We start from the raw sequence: 21609 nt of genomic DNA on the forward strand, positions 1-21609 counted from the left end.
TGTTTCCGTCGGAATGTCCGACTGATAAAGTTTTAGAGCTGGGCTATAAAATTTTCCGACAACATGATCCGATGCGGACTTTGTCCGATCGTTTGTAGAGAATTCCAATCGGACAAAGTGCCACGCATGCTCAGATCAAATTACAAGACCAAAGCTATTGGCTAGTAGCCTGAACGTAGTCCCGTCGTAACTAAATAACGTCATCAAGTTCCTTACGATCGGATTTTCCGACAACTTTGTCCGACCGTGTGTATGCAACACCAGTTTCGGACAAAATCCGTTGGACAAAATCCAACGGATTTTGTTGTCGTAATGTCCGACCGTGTGTACAAGGGCTAACACTTAGGTTGCGCAATTGAAGTCCTTTTACACCTATATAAGCCGAATATTCAGTTTTTTTTTTGTTGCAGCACCTTGTCCTTGTTTTTAAAATAGTTTCACAATATTGACTTGCACAATATATGTTATATATTAATATCTAATCAAAGGGTAGATGTACTTTAATTAATTCATTTACATTTTTCCGGTTAGCTCGGATTTTCCCTTTTGATACTGCTTGGTGATGATGTCATTAAAGTGATTTAATTAAAGTGCATCTACCCTTTGATTAGATATTAATATATAACATATATTGTGCAAGTCAATATTGTGAAACTATTTTAAAAACAAGGACAAGGAGCTGCAAAAAAAAAAAAAAAAAAAAAAAAAAATTCAGGATGTAATCTGATACAGATGTTTGCTTTAGAAGTGCAAAGTACATGGTGATTCCATAATATGTTCCTCAGAATTTAGTGACTTCATCATTTTTTTCCTCTGCTTGATCTGCAAAAACAGTTGCAACTGACTACAGTTTTCTTTCTTTTTTTTTTTTTTTAAAGCCAGAAGGTTGAAATGTTAACCACTTCACCCCCGGAAGATTTTAACCCTTTCCTGACCACAGCATTTTTTGCTGTGATTCGGCACTGCATCGCTTTAGCTGAAAATTGTGCATTTGTGCGAAGTTGTACCAAAACAAAATTAATGTCCTTTTTTCCCCACAAATAGAGCTTTGATTTATTGGTATTTGATCACCTCTGTGGTTTTTCTTTTTTGGTATTTTTTTTTTTTTTATTAGTAATGTCGGCGATATGCGATTTTTAGTGTAACTGCGACATTATGGTGGAAACATCAGACACTTTTGACACTATTTTGGGACCATTGGCATTTATCCAGCTGTCAGTGTTCTAATAATGCACTGATTGCTGCACAAAACGGCACTGGCAGGGAAGGGGTTAAACACTAGGGGGCGATCAAGGGGTTAAGTGTGTCCTAGGGAGTGATTATAATTGTGTGGGGGGGGGGTGGGCTTCAACTCATATGACAGCGATCACCGCTCCCGATGGCAGGGAGCAGTGATCTCTGTCATGTCACAAGGCAGAACGAGGAAATGTCTTGTTTGCATCGGAATATCCCTGTTCTACCTCTCCACCAGTGGCGGCCCGCCCATAGGGGACGCCCGGGCGCCCCCCCCCCCCCCCCCCTCCAGGCAGTCACAAAAAAAAATTGAAAAAAATATATATTTTTTTTAAATGGCCCTTAAAAAAAAAAAAATTGAAAAAAAGTCCTTAAGTGCACTGTGTACAAGCGCCGGACACAGTGCAGCGCCGGACACAGTGCACTATGTGAAGCGCCACGTCAACACAATCACAAAATTGCAGACGCGGCGCTTCATTTGCGGGGTTTTAACCTGCCTTGTGGCGCAATGAAAAGTGTCGATCTGCATCCGCTCGGCGCCCATAGGTTTACTATACTATGTGCTTTGAGTGACAGACTAGTTAGTCTGTCACTTCCGGCTTTCCCTGTGTCAGACCAGTGCGCCGAGTGGAGGAGCGGAGGAGTGAACTCCTGCACTTGCCGCTATGAAACTCAACAAGGTAGATGCTGGAAATCCGCAGGAGGGGGGCAGAGCTCAATGATTCCACTGACAGCCAAACGAGACACAGCAACACCAGTGGAGATATTAGAATCACTGACGATCAACACAAGGCTGGTCTCCTTATTTCTACAGGATGGATGGATGGGGAGGCTTCACACGGGCTGTGTGTTTAACATAGGGTTGCCACCTTTTCTTCAAATCAAACCCGAACACTTTTGTGGTGCACAGCAATTTTTTGTATAAACTATACATATATTTTGCTACTAAATAACATTTATAATTATATGAAGTTAATAACAAGAGTCCCCCTTTACATCAGAGTCCACAGAGTTCCCCTTTCACATCTGAACTTGCAGAGTTCCCTTTCACTGTAAGGGAGGACTCTGCAGACTCTGATGTATAGGAGACCTCTGGGGCTTCTAATATAAGGGATGCTCTGGGAGTCCTGATTTAAGGGTGAACACTGAGAACTCTGATGTACGAAGAGGACTCTAATGTAAGGGGAAACACTATAGCCGCTGGTGTGAAGGGGAACTCTGATGTAAGGGTGCTCTGAGAACCGTAATTTGCCTTACTGTACTTACTCAGAGGCAAGAGAGAGAAGGGGGGAGACTTCAGTCACAGACAGGGATAGATGGTGAGCTCACTCACCCCTTAGTCAGCACCAGATGGATCTGAGGCTGCTGAAATTCAAATTTCCAGCTCCCACTTTCCCTTTTCTGAGGCACAGCGCCGGGGATTGGAGCGTGGGCAGACACAGAGGGGTAGGGGGGAGGAAGAGGTGCAGATCAAGCCCTCTCTCCTCTCCCATCTGTATGTGTTTGGAGGGGGGGGGGGTGATTTGTTAGTGCTGGCTTTAGGGGCTGTGAAAGAGTGTAACAGACACTCTCAGCTGAGACAACCACTGCCAGCAATCCTGCTGAAAACCCATAGTCCAGTCTAAATAATGTGTCCGGGTTTCAGACAGTCTGAAACCCGGACACATGAACCCAAACCCGAACTGTCCGGGTGAATCCTAGACAGGTGGCAACTCTAGTTTAACAAGTGCTGATCGTCAGTGCTTCTATTATCTCCACTGGTGTTGCTGTGTCTCGGTTTGGCAGTGTCAGTGGAGGCTCTTGTTAAACACACTGCCCATATCAAGCCTGCCCCCACCCACCCATCCTTCTGTCTCTGATTCATCCCACCCACCATCTCTCTGTCCCTGATTCACCCCACCCACCAGCTCTCTGTCCCTGATTCATCCCACCCACCAGCTCTCTGTCCCTGATCCCTGATCCATCCCACCCACCCACCATCTCTCTGTCCCTGATCCATCCGACCATCCTTCTGTCCCTGATCCATCCCACCCACCATCTCTCTGTCCCTGATCCATCCCACCATCCTTCTGTCCCTGATCCATCCCACCTACCATCTCTCTGTCCCTGGTCCATCCCACCCACCATCTCTCTGTCCCTGATCCATCCCACCAACCATATCTCTGTCCCTGATCCATCCCACCCACCATCTCTCTGTCCCTGATCCATCCCACCATCCTTCTGTCCCTGATCCATCCCACCTACCATCTCTCTGTCCCTGGTCCATCCCACCCACCATCTCTCTGTCCCTGATCCATCCCACCAACCATATCTCTGTCCCTGATCCATCTCACCCACCATCTCTCTGTCCCTGATCCATCCCACCATCCTTCTGTCCCTGATCCATCCCACCTACCATCTCTCTGTCCCTGGTCCATTCCACCCACCATCTCTCTGTCCATGATCCATCCCACCAACCATATCTCTGTCCCTGATCCATCCCACCCAACATCTCTCTGTCCCTGATCCATCCCACCATCCTTATGTCCCTGATCCATCCCACCCATCCATCCCTTTGTCCCCGATCCATCCGACCCATCCATCCCTCTGTCCCTGATCCATCCCACCCACCCATCCCTCTGTCCCTGATCCATCCCACCATCCCTCTGTCCCTGATCCAGAACACCCACCCATCCCTCTGTCCCTGATCCAGAACACCCACCCATCCCTCTGTCCCTGATCCATCCCACCATCCTTCTGCCCCTGATCCATCCACCCATCCCTCTGTCCCTGATCCATCCCACCCACCCATACCTCTGTCCATGATCCATCCCACCCACCATCCCCCTGTCCCTGATCCATCCCACCATCCCTCTGTCCCTGATCCAGAACACCATCCTTCTGTCCCTGATCCATCACACCATCCTTCTGTCCCTGATCCATCCACCCATCCTTCTGTCCCTGATCCATCCCACCCACCCATACCTCTGTCCATGATCCATCCCACCCACCATCCCCCTGTCCCTGATCCATCCCACCATCCCTTTGTCCCTGATCCAGCCCACCCACCCATCCCTCTGTCCCTGATCCATTCCACCATCCTTCTGTCCCTGATCCATCCACCCATCCCTCTGTCCCTGATCCACCCCACCACCCATACCTCTGTCCATGATCCATCCCACCCACCACCCCCCTGTCCCTGATCCATCCCACCACCCCTCTGTCCCTGATCCATCCCTCTGTCCCTTATCCCATCCCACCCACCACTGATCCAACTCCCCACCCCACCTCCATCCCTCTGTCTCTGATCATCACCATCCCTCTGATCCCACCACCAAGGGCAAACATGAAAGATATTGCATTATTGCAGTCACTAAATGTGATGACTGTATTTGTTTTATTTTATTAGGCTTTCTTGTACTTCATTGTCTGCGGTGACCTCTGCCTATTGCTGTTTCCCGAGCACCTTTTTTGTGTTTCCTGTTTTTTTTCTCTGGTGAACGAGGAGTGTGGCTGGGCTGTCAGACATATTGATGTGTCATTAGAACCTGGTGTATAATGTAGAGCCTGGTATATGATGTACAGAGCCCTGTCTATAATGTAGAGCCTGGTATATGAAGTATAGAGCCCTGTGTATAATGTAGAGCCTGGTATATGATGTACAGAGCTCGGTGTATAATGTAAAGTCAGCTATATGATGCACAGAGCCCTGTCTATAATGTAGAGCCTGGTATATGAAGTATAGAGCCCTGTGTATAATGTACAGCCTTGTATATGATGTACTACAGGGGACGAAGTTGGTGGATTCTATAATGGGTGGGGCTTATGAGAAGTGGGATGGGTCAAAAGGGTGGGCGTGGTCTAGCGCCCCCCCATCTTAAAACTTCACCAGCCTCCACTGCTCTCCACACCGCAATCGTGGGCCGCCGGTAAACATCGAGTTCCGGGGACCCACAGGGACGCTCCTGCGGTGGGCGTGCACACCCGTCAGGCGGCAAGTTTATAGGGATGTAGAGGTACACCCATTTGCCTGCATGTGCCATTCTGCCGACGTATATCTGTGTGCGTCGGTCGGCAAGCAGCTAAATCAAAATAGTTTTGAAGCATGCCTGTGATTTGTTTTTGTTTTTTCTACACAATTAAACAATAAAACAATGAATGAACATTGTGGTGATTCCATACTTAAAAAAAAAAAAGCTGTGTATAATTCAATATAGAGGATTTTATTTATTTATTTATTTATTTATTTATTTATTTATTTATTTGTTTATTTTTTTAACTCAATATATATATATATATATATATATATATTTTTTATCAATGACATTGAAAACTTACTTTAGGTTAGAGAAACATTTTTTTTTTTGTCTCAGATCACGTACTCTGCAATAGCTACTGCCGTCGTAAGTATATTGTGAAATCCTTGTGAATCCTGGAGGTTTTATTAAAAGCAGCAATCTGATACAGAACACAAGAAAACAATAAAAAGCAAACACAAGTAATTGCATTTTTTTAATGTTCAGCCTGTTCGTCTTTGTTAATTGCCACATCCGTATTTCCACTGGCGTACTGGGGTTACCTCCTTGAGCCTTTTCATTTGCCCGCAGTTCTTCATTAATTTAAATTAAAAAAAAATCTAGGGCAGACCTATTATTATAATGCAGGTTGGGTGTGTATCAATCACCTGTCAGTCACTTGCCTGCAGAGTTATTCTCTTTAATGATAATCTCTTCAAAAATAGAACATCTCCTGATAATTTAGGGAAAAGATTGCTGGATTTTTCGATGACATCATGCTCGAATCTAACTGCAGGCGTTACACACGCTAATTACGATCACCGTGCTCTTGACAACGTAGTTAGATCCTGTAATTTGTGCATCTTGACTTATTTATATGACAATACCATATTTCATATAAGTGTACTCTGTACTTTATGCCGCCCACACAGGACAGCGGTGGCAGTCTGACAAGCTAGTGGTTCTTTTCATTTAATCGTCCAAATCAGCCTTTGCAGATAAAACAACCTCAGAAAAGGTCTGGGGCAGTATAATTTGAAAGGAGGGAAAGGTTGCTTTTGTTCTTTATTCTATTACATGTCATGTTTCTAAGGAGAAAATGTGAAACTATTCTCATTTATATTATAGAAGGTGGATTCAGGTACAAGCCACCGAAATCTGAGGATGCAGAACAAGTAAATTACCCTAGGGGGTCATATAGGGAGGGCATACAGCACAAATATGGACCTTTTTTATTCATTTTTGGGTTTGTCTTAAACACATTTATTCTTCTTAAAGCGGGGGTCCACTAAAAAAAAAAAAAATATTAAAAACCAGCAGCTAAATAAATGGACACTTACCTGTCAGCACAGTGGTGTAGTGGTTAGCACTCTCACCTAGCAGTAAGAAGGGTCGCTGGTTCAAATCCCAACCACGACACTACCTGCCTGGAGTTTGCATGTTCTCCCTGTGCCTGCGTGGGTTTCCTCCGGGTACTCCGGTTTCCCCCCACAATCCAAAGACATGCAGGTAGGTTAATTGGCTTCTGTTCAAAATTGGCCCTAGTATATGAATGGGGACCTTGGATTGTGGGCTACTTAAGGGTAGGGACCGATGTGAGTGTGCAATGTACAGGGATAGGGACGACTGTAGACACTCACTCAGGTTGAACTGGATGGACTGGTGTCTTTATTCAACCTTACTAACTATGAAACTATGAAACTGTCCAGGGTGCCCGCGATGTCAGCAGCCAAAGCCGATCAATCTCTCGGCTGCTGCTGCTGCCATCCACGGTGAAGGACTCAGGAAGTAAAGTGTTGTGGCTTCACGTCCCGGTTCCCTACTGTGCATGCGCGAGTCGCGCTGCACGTCTTAACTGGTCCCCGCTGTGTTCTGTGGGGGTGGGAAGGGGCGTAAGTCCCGCGGGAGTCTATACCCAGAAGTGGGTGCAGATACCTGTATTAAACACGTATCTGCACCACCCTCCCCCCTGAAAGGTACCAAATGTGACACCAGAGGGGGGGAGGGTTCCAAAAAGCAGAGGTTCCAAAAAGCAGAGGTTCCAAAAAGCAGAGGTTCCAAAAAGCGGAGGTTCCATTTTTTGTGTGAACCTCCACTTTAAAAGAGAAGTATGAATTTTTTTTTATTTATTTATTCATACTTACCTCGGTGGATGCAGCATCAGATCGATGGTTCAGCTGTCCCCCTGCCATCTCTGCCCTGAGAAAGAGCCATCGAACATCGCCGATGGCTCAGTTCTCACAGATCCCTCTCTGCTTCACCACGCTCACTGGAGCGCTGAGCTGTGGAGCGGCTCGCTGAGATGCTGAGACTGCCATCAATCAAAGCAGCTGGCGAATCCAGACTTGGAAGTCGGGACTTGGGATGGCGCACTGCCTCGACTGATGGCAATGATGTCACAGGAGAGTGGACTTCAGACCATTCCTGCTGAAAACGGGTCACAGGAGTGCAAAACGAATTGCACTCCTGTGAACCATGGGAGAAGCCCAGCCTAAAAAGCTCAGGCTGGACTTCTCATTTAACTTATGTAGCACTGACCCCCGAAGCTATAACAGCTTCACCTCTTCTGGAAAGGCTGTCCACAAGGTTTAGGAGTGCGTCTATGGGAATGTTTGACAATTCTTCCAGAAATGCATTTGTGAGGTCAGGCACTGATGTTGGACGAGAAGGTCTGGCTTACAGACTCCACTCAATTAATGTTCTCTGCTTAAATGGGTTAGAGAGTGTGATGTTGCGTTCCCATCTCTCCACCTTGTCTACTTAAAGTATGCTTTGCATTCATTGAGAAAATGTTTCCATGAATGGCAACCATTCCAAGAGGGCAACCTCTTGTGTTCTCAATGCAGCAGGGCAGCCGCTTGGACCCAAAGCTAGTGGAGATCACTGCGGTAATGGTGCCTACTACATTGATTTCCCACTTCCACAGGATCCCACAGGTATGGCACATACAAGCTTACATTGATCCAAACTGTATAAAATGCTATAATTAAACTTTAGCTTTACAGTTGAATCTGCATAAAGTTTGTTTAAGATTCACAATACTCTATTTCAGTGATCTCCAGATTGTGACCCACGGGCCAGATGCAGCCCTTTGCTTGCTTTTATGTCACCCTCGGGACACTATTTCATTCACTGACACCAACAATGGGGCACAGTTTCTCCTAATGATACTAATAATGAAGCACAATTCCTCTCAGTGATACCAATGATGGGTCACAATTCCTACCAATGACGCCCACGTTGGGGCAGAGCTTCTCCCACTGACACTATCTATGGAGCTGAATGACACCAATGATGGGGCAAAATTTCTACCAATGATCCCAACAATGGGGTACAATTTCTACCAATGAAACCAATGGTGGGGCATAATTTCTCCAAATGACACAAAAGATGTGGCAAATTCCTCACTGACAACAAAAATAAGGGATTATTTACTCCAACTGATGCTAGGACATTTTCTACTCCCGATGGCCACAATCTGCCCCCCTAAAATCTGAAGGAGGGTACGCTGGCCCTTTATGTTTATTATGCCAAAAGCTTGGTAATTCTGCTCAACTAATCTTGTGCCCCAGACACCCTGCCAAAAGGAGAGCAGAAAACAACAAACAGGGAATAACACCGCTGCAGGTGATGGTAATACCTTCTGTAATGATCAGGTGCAGGTCCAGTCCGTGATCTGGATAACTGATGCAGGAGACAAAACGATTGACCGCATCAACCATGTTCCCCTCGTGATGCTTTAACCTCCATGGTTTTATTCCAATAAAGCATTTTGTCTCCTGCACCCTGCCAAAAGGCTCAGAATGGTCACATCAACTTACCCACTACCCACAGTACTGTGATCCAATCAGGTTCTTCTGCATTGCAGAATGCTTCCACCTCCCCCAATCTGAAGTTTGATATGCAAGTAATTAAAGGGAGCTACTACATAGACAGATTCAACTACTAATATTAGCTGCATTTATGGTCATTTATATCTGCCTGGAATTCAATCGGCAATTTCTCACACTACTGGGTCAAAACTGAAGAATCACCTGAAGAAGATGAGGCTTGACTTACCTTTTTTTTTTTTTTTTTTTTTTCGCTTTTCCTTTTTTTTTTTTTTTCCATTTTTAAATTTTTTTATTACTTTGATGTGGTTGTGTAACATTTTGAAAAAGATCTTGGTGACTAGGTAGAATGCATTATGCTAAAATAAAGATTTATTTTTGGGTAGAAAGGTACAAGGTTTGACTATCTTGCTTGGTCTTCACTGTCATCTATGGCTCTAGATGGGGGATCTCTCCTGTGCCCCAATGACAACTAATGCTTGCCTATTACTTGAATCTCCAATTGCTCCTCTTGAGATATACTGTATAGTCCATGACACAATGACCAGTGGTATTGTCATCTAATATTATCAGCCAAATGATCAGAAAAACAGCATTGGACAACTTGGTGTTCACTGAATGCATGCAGGGTAAACTGAATGGTAAAATGGTAAGCAACCAGTACTGAACCAAGTATAACAGTATGAACCAATTATAACAGTGTATAGAACCAACTACAGTAATTAGGATGCTAGGAGTAGTCCCACCATTTGACCACTAGGTGGCAAGTATAGCAGGTTCCTAGAGAGCATAGACCAGCCTTTCTCAACATTTTCAACACAGAGGAACCCTTGAAATAGTTATTTTGTCTCTGGGAACCCCTGCCAAAAAAATAGAAGTCTACAGCTCATGATACATTAGTGTGGTGATCATTGGGAAGAATTACCTCCTTACAGATAGCCAAAAAGATCAATGGTGTGAGTGGGAACTTATCTGAGAGGCAGAAATTTCCCAATGCTGAAGGAACCCCTAGCAACCTCTGGAGGAACCCTAGGGTTCCACGGAACCCTGGTTGAGAATCACTGGCATAGACATTCACAAAACAAGTGGTGCAATACAGTTAATATAAATACAGTTATTTGTGGTTCCACGGGAAAGAGGTCTAACACTGCTTACTAGGAGATTGATTGTAGCTAATAGTTTAAATAGCTGGCCATAATGATCCATGAGGGTAAAGCTGGAAGACTCTTTTGTCTGGAGGTTCAAGTGGTTGAAGGCAATGGCACCCAATTCAAACCCAACCCAAAGGGCAGTGCCCACAACACTGACTGAGGCTTAGGCAGGAGCTGCATGCTCTTGCGCTCGCTGTTGGCGGCTCATATGTTGAGTTTGTACATGGAAGCTAAATGGAGCAAATTTTGCTTGGTATAGCAGTAAAGAAAATCTTGTCCGAATTCATCTTTAGCAAAAGCTGAAGGTTCCACTTTAAAGAAGATAGCAAGCTTATCTCTTTTTTTTTTTTATATCCCCATCCCAGGTCCGCTGCATCCATCCAGAGTGCGCTCTTGTTCTTCAGGTTCTGGAAGAAGAGGCGGAATGTTTCCATAAGATAAAAAAAGAAAATCAGACATTACTGAATTCTCCAAATGAAGGTGAGGGGAAAAGAATAGAAAATGTTTTAAGATTTTTTGTAGTTTTATTTTTATCGCAATCAGCAGCTAGCTATTTAGTATTTCTGTGTATCCTGCCCTGAGATTTACACAGCACTGCCATAAAGCACAATCCTGTCTGTCCAAGACAGGAGACCTGATTTTTCTCTGCTGCAGTTCAATTAGTCAGTAACACCAATCAAAGACAGTAACTCCCTCTTACAAGCAGAAGTCCAGTAGCTTGCAGCTTCCCTAAAAGACCCAGCTACTCTGGGGAGCCCCTCCCAGTTGCTATCAGAGTACTGCCAATTACAGTGGGTGGGGTGGGCCTTTGCCATTTGGGCCTTGTATCCCTCCAGCTGTTCCCCTGTGTTACCAGAGCTACCCTTGACTTCTCTGGGGGGAAAGATGTTTGAGGGTAATTAGGACCGTCTTTAAGGCAGGGCAAAAGGGGCAGATGCCTTGGGCCCTGTCATTGTTGGGGGGCCCAAAGCAGCTGCCTCATACTTGCCAACTATCCCAGTTTAAATTCCCTTGTCCCTTGAAGTTTTAGTCCTGTGCTGTGTCCTGATATCTCAGTGTGAAGTTCTGGTACTAATGCTGCTCAGCTCTGCCCTATTTTTGTATACAAGTAGCTCACCTGCAGACCCTGTGTTTACATGCAAATAACCGGCATTCATATGTAAATAGCAGCAGCATCAGTAAGTAAATAGCTGCGGCCGGCAGCATTGATATGTAAATAAAGGCAGCATTCATATGTATATCATGGTCCCCTGCAGTGAGGTGATGATGTGCTGTAACCTCTAGCAACTAATCAGTGAGCCATAATGTGTGCTGTAACCTCTAGCAACCAGTCATTAAGCAGTAATGATATGCTGTAACTGCTGAAAACCAATCACAATTTCTGCCTGATCTGATACAGTAAACTGATTTTAGGTCTAGCTGCTATTTATTGTATGTCTTAGAGCAGGTGGAGAGTGAAATTGCATGGGGGGGGGGGGGCCCCCAAGAAAATTTTTGCCCAGGGTCCAATCAATATTAAAGACGGCCCTGAGGGTAATCACAAGTAGGGTAATCCCAAGTAGGTATTTGTGTTCTCAACTGTTTTACTAAAGTATAGATGCTCGGCTAGACTCTGTTGTTATACAGTCTGATTGAGACTATGCTATTCAGCTACCTGTTAGCCCACAGAGACATTGCTGTGAACAGTCCATGTTTTTGCAACTTTCATAATCTGTTTTGTGGTATTCATGCATGCATGTTCTTTGCCATCCTGAATCTGCTTTGCATCATTTCTTCTAACTTTTCACGTGTTAAAAGAGAAGGGTGGGATTTAAAAAAAAAAAAGAAACATTCATACTCACCTAGGTGGATGCAGTATTGATCCGATGCTGCATCTATCCCCCTGCTGACTCTACACCAAGAACTGAGCGATCAAAGGCTGTTGATCACTCAGTTCTTTGGTCCGCACTGAGCAGGAAGCGGTGACTGTGCTTTGTCCCTCCAGCAATCACTGGACTGTGGAGGGGGGCAGGAGTAGTTGGCTGAGTCTCCCAGTGGCATGCTAAGAGACTAAGCCAGCTGATGGTCAGGCATCTGGGCGGATCCTGTAATAATTTCCCTTTTGGAATTTAATAATTTCTCTTTGGAATTAATAAAGTATTCCGAATCTGAATTCTGAATGCCTGCAGGGCCTGGACGTGCTCTGTTGAAGTCACAGGAGTGCAAAATTTACGCCACTTCTATGACCCACAGAAGAAGCGGGGCCCAAAGATCTTTGGACATACTTCTCCTTTAAATAAATAGCAAGTTACAGTTACACTCTGTCTGCTCTCTCACCCTATTCTGTTAAATGCCTTCTTGTGTTAGTTGCACATTGAATAATGGCCAAAGACCCGATAATTTACAGTTGAATTACATGGCATTGGGGTAAATTGGTTATTGATCCCGCGATTCCTGTAATTTTTTAACGTATATAAATTAGAAACATACAGAGGCTGACAAGGAACCTTTTCAAATAAATGCTTGATTATCCTTTCTCTTTTACTATAGATTTCTTTCTTTCATTGCAGGGTGTCCCACAGAGTGGGATGGTGTCAATTGCTGGAATGCAGCCACGGTGGGACAAACGGTGACCACACATTGTCCGGAGAGCCTTCAGGTCTTTCTTAAGACAAAAGGTAAAGGTCAAGATATCTTTTAAGATTAGAGTTTTGTTGCAATTTTACTAATAATATTATAGATCATGGTGCTTTATACATAATTTCTTATGGATGTATACTAGATTCCTAGAACCTTCGGGGCCCTGATGCAAGAGACCAAGAAGGGCCCCCCTGACCCACCCCCTTCAAAGGAGCATCTGCCAACAATAAAAGGGTTAATTGTGTCCAGTCACCAGGGATCTTCTAGCAATTAAACTTTTGTTGCAAGAAGATCCTTGGTGACTGGACATGATTAACCATTTCATTGCTAGCAGAAGAGAAGTGTATGAGTAACCATTTCAATACTAGCTGATCCCTAGTGGAAATGCGTTACCCATATTTCCACTAGGAATCTGCTAGCAATGAAATGGTTAATCATCTCTTGCGGGGTGCCCAGGGTCCCAGGCAGGTGCCGCAGTCACCCTCTGTGTGGCAGATGGCATCTTTTTGATTTGGGGGAGTGTAGGGGCAAGAGGATATGTGCTGGGGGGGGGGGGGGTGCTAGACTGCAAAACCAACTGCCCCTTCTAGCAAAAGTCCTCTCCATTCCAAAAGTGCCCCCCAGCACTTATCCTCTTACCCTTTATATCTCCCAAACCACTCTTCCGTGTATACATCTCTGCTAACTCGCTCGCCTCACATGCCTTCCTGGTCACTGTGTCCCTCTCCCTGTAGTTTCCATCCAATACATCCAGTACATAATTACTGCAGACCTCAGATCAGTGGAGCACACGCAGAGCAGTGTCCCTCCTCCCCGGCTCCTCCTCCTCTCTGTGTACAGGAAAACATTAGAGCCGGGGAGAAGTAGGAGGCTCTGCTCTGCAGTGTGTGACAGGCAGTGTGAGATTCCAACTGCCATATAGAGAAAGAATCACAGCATATGGGACCCTGGACAAGTGTCGGGGCAGGTGCCACTAACACGCCCTTGCCAGGCAAGTCAGTGGAGCCACGTGCTGGAACTTGTTTCAATACTGTGCTCCGCTGCTGGACTCAGCCTTGATTTCCTGGACACTGGAACTTAAATCAAATCCTGGGAGGCCCCCTGTGAATCCATGACAGTTAGGAGGTAAGCCCTTCCTGCAATCTTGGTGTTGGAATGCCAAGGCCAGGTACAAGTGACCCTGGTAGTTTTGCCATTGCTAGATCTTCCAAAAAGATTTTTAATGAAAGCCAGTGGCCCGAAATACAGGGTGCAGGGGCGCAGCTCCCCCATCCATGCGCCCGGCCCCCTAATCTACACGCAGGGCGCTGATCACATGGATTCCAATGGTTTTTTCTTGTTTTTTTATTTTTTGAAGCATGTGGTAAGAGCCTGAGGCTCAAATCCGCTTCATAAATGGGTGGGCTCATTTCCTGATTGTCCGAAAGGAGAAGCGGTCCCATTGGCATAGGAGGAGGAAGGAGGAGATGCACGGCCACCATGAGGAGATGCAGCAGAAGCCGCCACCCATCACCCTGAGGGAAGTGCGGCCCGTTCCATTAAAGGGGTAAGTGCAGGGCCAACCTACCGGGGGGAATCTTGCACCAGAGCTGTGGAGCGCTCACTTGGATAACAGCGTCTGATATTTTAGTGTCTTGTTATATAATAGTAAGTGACAATTTGATAGTTGCTAAATCCTAGTTGGAGTTCTTTCTAAATGCCAAAGTAACATGATATAACAAATGCATAGAAATGATTGACAGGTCTACCTGTCATTGTTCGATGTACCAGTACAGTCAGTGTTCTTAGCGGTTGCTTAGCAAAATGTGACAACCAGAAAGCCTGAAATGTTGGGGAGATCAGCCTCACATTGAAAGACAAATAATTAACCACTTAAGGACCTTGTTCAGTATGAAATTTATTAGGGTGATTTGCTAGAAACTACACGTACAGTGACAGGCAGAGCCACCGATGGGCCGTTGTGTGAGACCAAATTTAGGTACCTCCCATTCAACTTCTGGTACAAACACTAATAGTGTATTAACTGACAGCCTAGATCATATAAATGTCAGCAGTATTTAAAGCGCAACTCTGGGAAACTTCAAAACGATCCCTTGCAGCGGGGCTGTGTCTGCACTACAGGGATAAACTGCTTCTTTAGCCCAGGGGAGAGATGAAACACTTTTACTTTCTTTATCCTCTGCTTCCCAGCGCTTCAGAGATGGACTGTTTCTTGATGTCATCACGTTCAATGCAGGGCTATAGACCCTGCATTGGTCTTGATGACTTCAGGACCTTGCACCAGTGAAACATGAAGGAAAAGGTGCTGCATGGACTGCTCTAGCAGCGCAGAGGATCGGGTAAGTAGATCTTATTTTCTTTGTCCCCTAGACATAAACAAGCAATTATGTAATAAATAAAATGTGGCGCTATCCAAACAACTAAAGTATGTGTTCAGATCAACATTACTATGGCAAAAGATATACAGGAAATTGGGTAATGTTGGTGGTCAGTTTTATTTTCTATATATATGCGATGGCCCAGATGGCTCACCACATACTGACAAAGCTCCATTTGGGGCGTAATGCGTAAAGGAGTGGTACCTGCCGATCATGCCATCATGTTGCACATTTGAAGGAGGGAGGTGAGCAGGAATGCTTAATGTGTAATGCTGGTTTCATTATGAGAAAGCTTATGAGGAGGAGGGAGAGAGAGCACAGCCCGCACCACCTCCCAGATCTCTCCTCCTCTCCTTGCCACTTCCATCACTGGGCTCACAGAAGTAGTGGTGTCACTGTCACTAGTTCTGTCAGCCTTATAGTAGAAGGAACTTGCGGCACCCCCATCCCTACAATACACACTGCACCCAGGGCAGCTGCCCCTTCTGCCCAACCCTTGTCATGGCCCTGGATGTACCTATTATAGAAAAGCTCTTTAGACCTCTGAGAAAGCTGTGAACGGCACCACATTCACAGAAGATTGTTGGCACTATTCATAGTTGACGATTTTTGTTGGACTGTTTTTTTATTGATCTAATTTCATGATGTGTTTGGACTTTTATCACATCTGCTTACGAATATAGGGGAAAAAACACTAATTGAAGATTTTTAAAAGTCACATGTATATATTTTGTCATAGTAATTTTGATTTTAGCACAGGATTTATCTGTTTGGATAGCGATAAACAATTTTTATTTATTGCATTATTACTTAGATGGTGTGGAATCACTTTTTCTGTTTACCATTTACTTTCCCATAAATAGAGCTTTCTTTTAATGGTATTTGATCACCACTGCGTTTTTTATTTTTTGTGCTGTGTGACAATTCTTAAAATAAAAAAAAGATATATATTTTTAACATTCTGCTATAAAACATATCCAATAAAAACACAAAAATGACACTGGCTGGGAAGGGGTTAAACATCTAGAGAGATCAAAGGGTTAAATGTGTGCCTAGCCAGTGTTTTTGTGAGCTGCTTTCACTAAAGAATGTGACAGATTTTCTATCGCTGCTTTGCAGGGAAAGAAAATTCCTCACATCCCTCCTTTTAGGACAGAGCTCTGCATTATTTACAAATGTAAAGCTCCGTCCAGCCTTTTCTTCTCAACAATCAGCGGGTGCCAGCAGACATCTATTGGCTGCCACCTGCTGATCAGCTTCTGCAGAAGCAGCGTGTGCATGCGCCCCCTGCCCAGAAGTGCAGAATATACAGTATCTCACAAAAGTGAGTACAACCCTCACATTTTTGTAAATATTTTACTATATCTATTCAAGTGACAACACTGAACAACTTGCATTTTGCTACACTGTAAACTAATGAGTGTACAGCTTGTATAACAGTGTAAATTTGCTGCCCCCTCAAAATAACTCAACACACAGCCATTAATGTCTAAATCGCTGGCAACAAAAGTGAGTACACCCCTAAGTGAAAATGTCCAAATTGGGTCCAATTAGCCATTTTCCCTCCCCGGTGTCATGTGACTCATTAGTGTTACAAGATCTCAGGGGTGAATGGGTAGCAGGTGTGTTAAATTTGGTGTTATCGCTCTCACTCTCACATACTGGTCGCTAGAAGTTCAACATGGCACCTCATGTCAAAGATCTCTCTGAGGATCTGAAAAAAGAATTGTTGCTCTACATAAAGATGGCCTAGGGCCTAGGTTATAAGAAGATTTCCAAGACCCTGAAACTGCAGCATGGAGGCCAAGACCATACAGCTGTTTAAGAGGACAAGTTCCACTCAGAACAGGCCTCGCCATGGCCGACCAAAGAAGTTGAGTGCATATGCTCAGCATCATATCCAGAGGTTGTCCAGGGGTGGGGGGTCAGACTGTCAGTGCTCAGACCATACGACACACACAGTATAAAATTGGTCTACATGGCTGTCATCCCAGAAGAAAGCCTCTTCCAAAGATGATGCACGAGAAAGAAAGCAAACCATTTGCTGAAGATAAGTAGACTAAGGACATGGATTACTGGAACCATGTCCTGTGGTTCAGATGGTGTCAAGCGTATGTGGTGGCAACCAGGGGAGGAGTACAAAGACAAGTGTGTCTTGTCTACGGTCAAGCATGGTGGTGGGAGTGTCATGGTCTGGGGCTGCATGAGTGCTGCCGGTGTTCTGACGAGAAAGGTCCCCCCATCGAATAGTGTCCGCCCTGTACTGCGCAGGCACAGCGCTTGCACAGTATGGAGGACAAAGGAGACGGCAAAAGTCTCCGAAGATTAACAGCTGTTCATCAGCTCTACATGGCACCTGCGCACTTAATACTACATTGTGTCAAATGCTCCCAATGCTTGTGGGGGTGAATTTGAGTATTCCAACATGATAATGACCCCAAACATACCTTCAAGACGATTGCAGCCTTGCTAAAGAAGCTGAGGGTAAAGGTGATGGACTAGCCAAGCATGTCTCCAGACCTAAACCCTATTGAGCATCTGTGGGGCATCCTCAAACGGAAGGTGGAGGAGCGCAAGGTCTCTAACATCCACCAGTTCCGTGATGTCATCATGGATGCGTGGACGAGGACTCCAGTGGCAACCTGTAAAGCTCTGGTGAACTCCATGCCCAAGAGGGTTAAGGCAGTGCTGGAAAATAAGGGTGGTCACTGAAATATTGACACTTTGAGCTCAATTTAGACATTTTCACTTAGGGGTGTATTCACTTTTATTGCCAGCGGTTTAAACATTAATGGCTGTGTGTTGAGTTATTTTGAGGGGACAACAAATTTACATTTATACAGGCTGTACACTCACTACTTTACATTATAGAAAAGTGTCATTTCTTCAGTGTTGTCACATGAAAAGATATAATCAAATATTTACAAAAATGTGAGGGGTGTACTCACTTTTGTTAGATACTGTATATGTAATGCTGCACAGAACGGCCGTCCTGTAGCAGTAAATCCCCTATAGGGCGGTCGGCAAGTGGATAATAAACAAGCAAACAATGCATGCAGTCTGGGCATAGCCCCACTACTAGGGATAATTTTAAATTTTTCTGGAGTTGGGTTATAAATTTGTGACAGCGGGAATGATTCTAGTACCTACCTGATAATAAAAGTGGTCAGCCTTCGCGCCGCTAAGTGGTAATAAGTGACTAAAGTGGAACAAAATCCAAAATCAGATATAATGAAACACAGATGCTGTGAAAAAGAGCCTGAGTGATATAAAGTGCAAATGCTAACTAAAAAATGCAGCAGGACAAAATAGTGAGCACAAACTATCAAATAATGAATATAAAGGGGTGGGTCCTGCGCAAATCGTGCCACTCAAATAAAATACACAAATTCAAAATAATATAAATATGTGCATACATACAATGCCGTGAAAAAAAATATAGTCCAAAAAACAGCACGCATAAAAATATATAAAAAATATATAAAAAAATGGAAAAAAGGTTTAATGATAGAACAATAATAAAATGTCCGCTACTCAAGGCTCCCAGAACTCTCACCTTTAAACGAAGTGAATAAGCAAATCAAACAAACTCCAGGATTCTCTTATTTCATTCATAAATAATAAATAATAGCCATCAAGCAATCCAAAGGAGGGATGCAATGATACAATTCCGCCACTAGAGGGCCAGTCCCAGCTTCCAGAATAGCTGAAATGGATCTTCACTTCTATTTCACAGTGTATGGCTCAAAATAAGAGAGAGGAGGGGGAGAGAGAGAAACAGGAGACTTCCATAGTGTAGTAGTTTAAAAAACGGCAGGTAAATTTATTAAAAAGCAGTAAAGACTCTCACATTTTAATTGCAAAAACAAGCACAATCAGGAAGAGGGTATAATGACAACTTCCTCCCGCCTTACTCTACTTCCGGTTCGTCCTCTGGCCAATCCCTACGCGTTACGTCATGTGACTTCTTCATGGGGAAGAAGTCACATGTTCCCCATGAAGAAGTCACATGACGTAACGCGTAGGGATTGGCCAGAGGACGAACCGGAAGTAGAGTAAGGCGGGAGGAAGTTGTCATTATACCCTCTTCCTGATTGTGCTTGTTTTTGCAATTAAAATGTGAGAGTCTTTACTGCTTTTTAATAAATTTACCTGCCGTTTTTTAAACTACTACACTATGGAAGTCTCCTGTTTCTCTCTCTCCCCCTCCTCTCTCTTATTTTGAGCCATACACTGTGAAATAGAAGTGAAGATCCATTTCAGCTATTCTGGAAGCTGGGACTGGCCCTCTAGTGGCGGAATTATATCATTGCATCCCTCCTTTGGATTGCTTGATGGCTATTATTTATTATTTATGAATGAAATAAGAGAATCCTGGAGTTTGTTTGATTTGCTTATTCACTTCGTTTAAAGGTGAGAGTTCTGGGAGCCTTGAGTAGCGGACATTTTATTATTGTTCTATCATTAAACCTTTTTTCCATTTTTTTATATATTTTTTATATATTTTTATGCGTGCTGTTTTTTGGACTATATTTTTTTTCACGGCATTGTATGTATGCACATATTTATATTATTTTGAATTTGTGTATTTTATTTGAGTGGCACGATTTGCGCAGGACCCACCCCTTTATACCTACCTGATAATGTTCCAGGAGGTCCCTGTGCAGTTGCGCAGACTGTATGGGGTTGATTTACTAATAATGGAGAGTGCAAAATCTGGTGCAGCTCTGCATAGAAGCAAATCAGTTTCCAGGTTTTTTTCGCCAAAGCTTAATTGAACAAGCTGAAGTTAGAAGCTGATTGGCTACCATGCGCAGCTGTACCAGATATTGCACTCTCCAGTTTTAGTAAATCAGTCTCTATATGTCTGCCAACGCACAGACAGATTTAGGCTGGGTTCACACTGCTGCGGTGTACGAGATCGGATGTGATTCGCACCGCACTGCAGTGCAAATCACATGCGATCTCTGTGCGATGCGAGTTCAGTCATACAGATAGTATGGCTGAATTCGCATCGCATCCGGCCCAAACTCGCACAGGACCCTTTTTTTGGTCCGCAGCAGAATTGGATCGCATGGGTGTTCACACCATGCGATCCGATTCCTGTCCAAGTTTGCATATCGCACTGTGATATGCGAACTGATCTGGGGGTGTCATTAACTTTTCACTGACACTCCCAGCAGTTCGCATAGGGCAGTGTGAACTGCCGCCGGGAGGCATGCGATGCGGGAACCCGCAGTAGATTTGCAGCGTTCCCGCATCGCAGCAGTGTGAACACAGCCTGATGAGTAAAGAGAATTATGACTGTGTTGTTGGAGGAATTGAGCAATTTTATTTCCTTCAACCCATTGATGAAGGACAGAAAATTGCATAATGTATGGCCTGACTTACACTCTTATTTGTAATTTATTATACACAAATAATAAAAAATGTGTAATGTGGGTATGTTGGCCATAACCTTTCTTTCAGAGGGAACGCAGTTCTGGCACTTCCAGCATTGAATGTATGTATTGGGAAGGGGTGCTGGAGTGTGCTGAAGTGTCTACTGAGGCTTACTGCTGGGGGATCTATTGTAGCTAGAAGGGATCTATTTTTCTGGGGGGAGTCTATTGTTGCTGGGGAAGTCTATTTGTACTAGTGGGGGTACTATTGTTGCCAGGAGTGGGTCTTATGTTGATGGGGTCAGTTGATGCTGGGAGAGATCTACTGTTGAGGGAAGGGTCTATTATTGATGGCTGCCAGAGGGTCTGCTGATGCCGGTTGTGGGGAGATCTGTTATTGCTAGGGGGCTCTATTGTGCTGGGGGTATTTTGTTGTGGGTGGCCCATTATCGTTGGGGGAATCTATTGAGGGGTATGTCTGCCATATAAGCTTCCCTTGCCTGGTACCAGCATGATCCAAGATCCCTTAGCCCACCCAGTCACTTGTCGATACATCAGTGTAAGGTGGTGGAAAACATAAGACTGTTTATTCAAACACAGATAGAATAGAAAAGAGATATACACTTGGGGACAATCCTCCCTTCTAGGCATAATGACACAGGGCGGGGTAAACTACATTCAGTAATATGACACACAGACAGCCTTTAGGAAGGGCTGCAGGAGAATTCCCCCCTCCCCTCTATCAGCTAATCCACATACACATATACATCCCATAATAGGTTGCTCCCAAGGCAGACAGAAACAATAGAACAATGGGATACAGCCACTGAACAATAAACACATAGCAACCCCCACCTCAAACTATATAGCAATGGTCTATGAAATACTCCTACAATATTTTAGCAGTCTGAAAGGTGAAATTATTTATCTGCATATATTTCTTTAGGGATATTGTTCATAAATGTTTCTCTCCCAAGTGAAAGAGCCCTATTATTCTTTCAAAACAAACCACACATATAAGA

General features: G+C 44.3%; 1 protein-coding gene across 1 annotated transcript in view; it reads left to right on the plus strand.

Annotated features, from left to right (window-relative positions):
* LOC143935830 (vasoactive intestinal polypeptide receptor-like) overlaps positions 1 to 21609 on the plus strand; it is a 228802-nt gene that overhangs the window by 24492 nt on the left and 182701 nt on the right. Inside the window, exons 2-3 of the mRNA XM_077459946.1 lie at positions 10575 to 10689; positions 12759 to 12866. Coding sequence (XP_077316072.1) covers positions 10575 to 10689; positions 12759 to 12866 — 223 coding nt within the window. The remainder of the gene's footprint in view (positions 1 to 10574; positions 10690 to 12758; positions 12867 to 21609) is intronic.

The sequence above is a fragment of the Lithobates pipiens genome, unplaced genomic scaffold (genome assembly GCF_037356315.1).
Source record: "Lithobates pipiens isolate NorthernLeopardFrog02 unplaced genomic scaffold, aLitPip1_a1.2 Scaffold_28, whole genome shotgun sequence".
Taxonomy (NCBI): domain Eukaryota; kingdom Metazoa; phylum Chordata; class Amphibia; order Anura; family Ranidae; genus Lithobates; species Lithobates pipiens.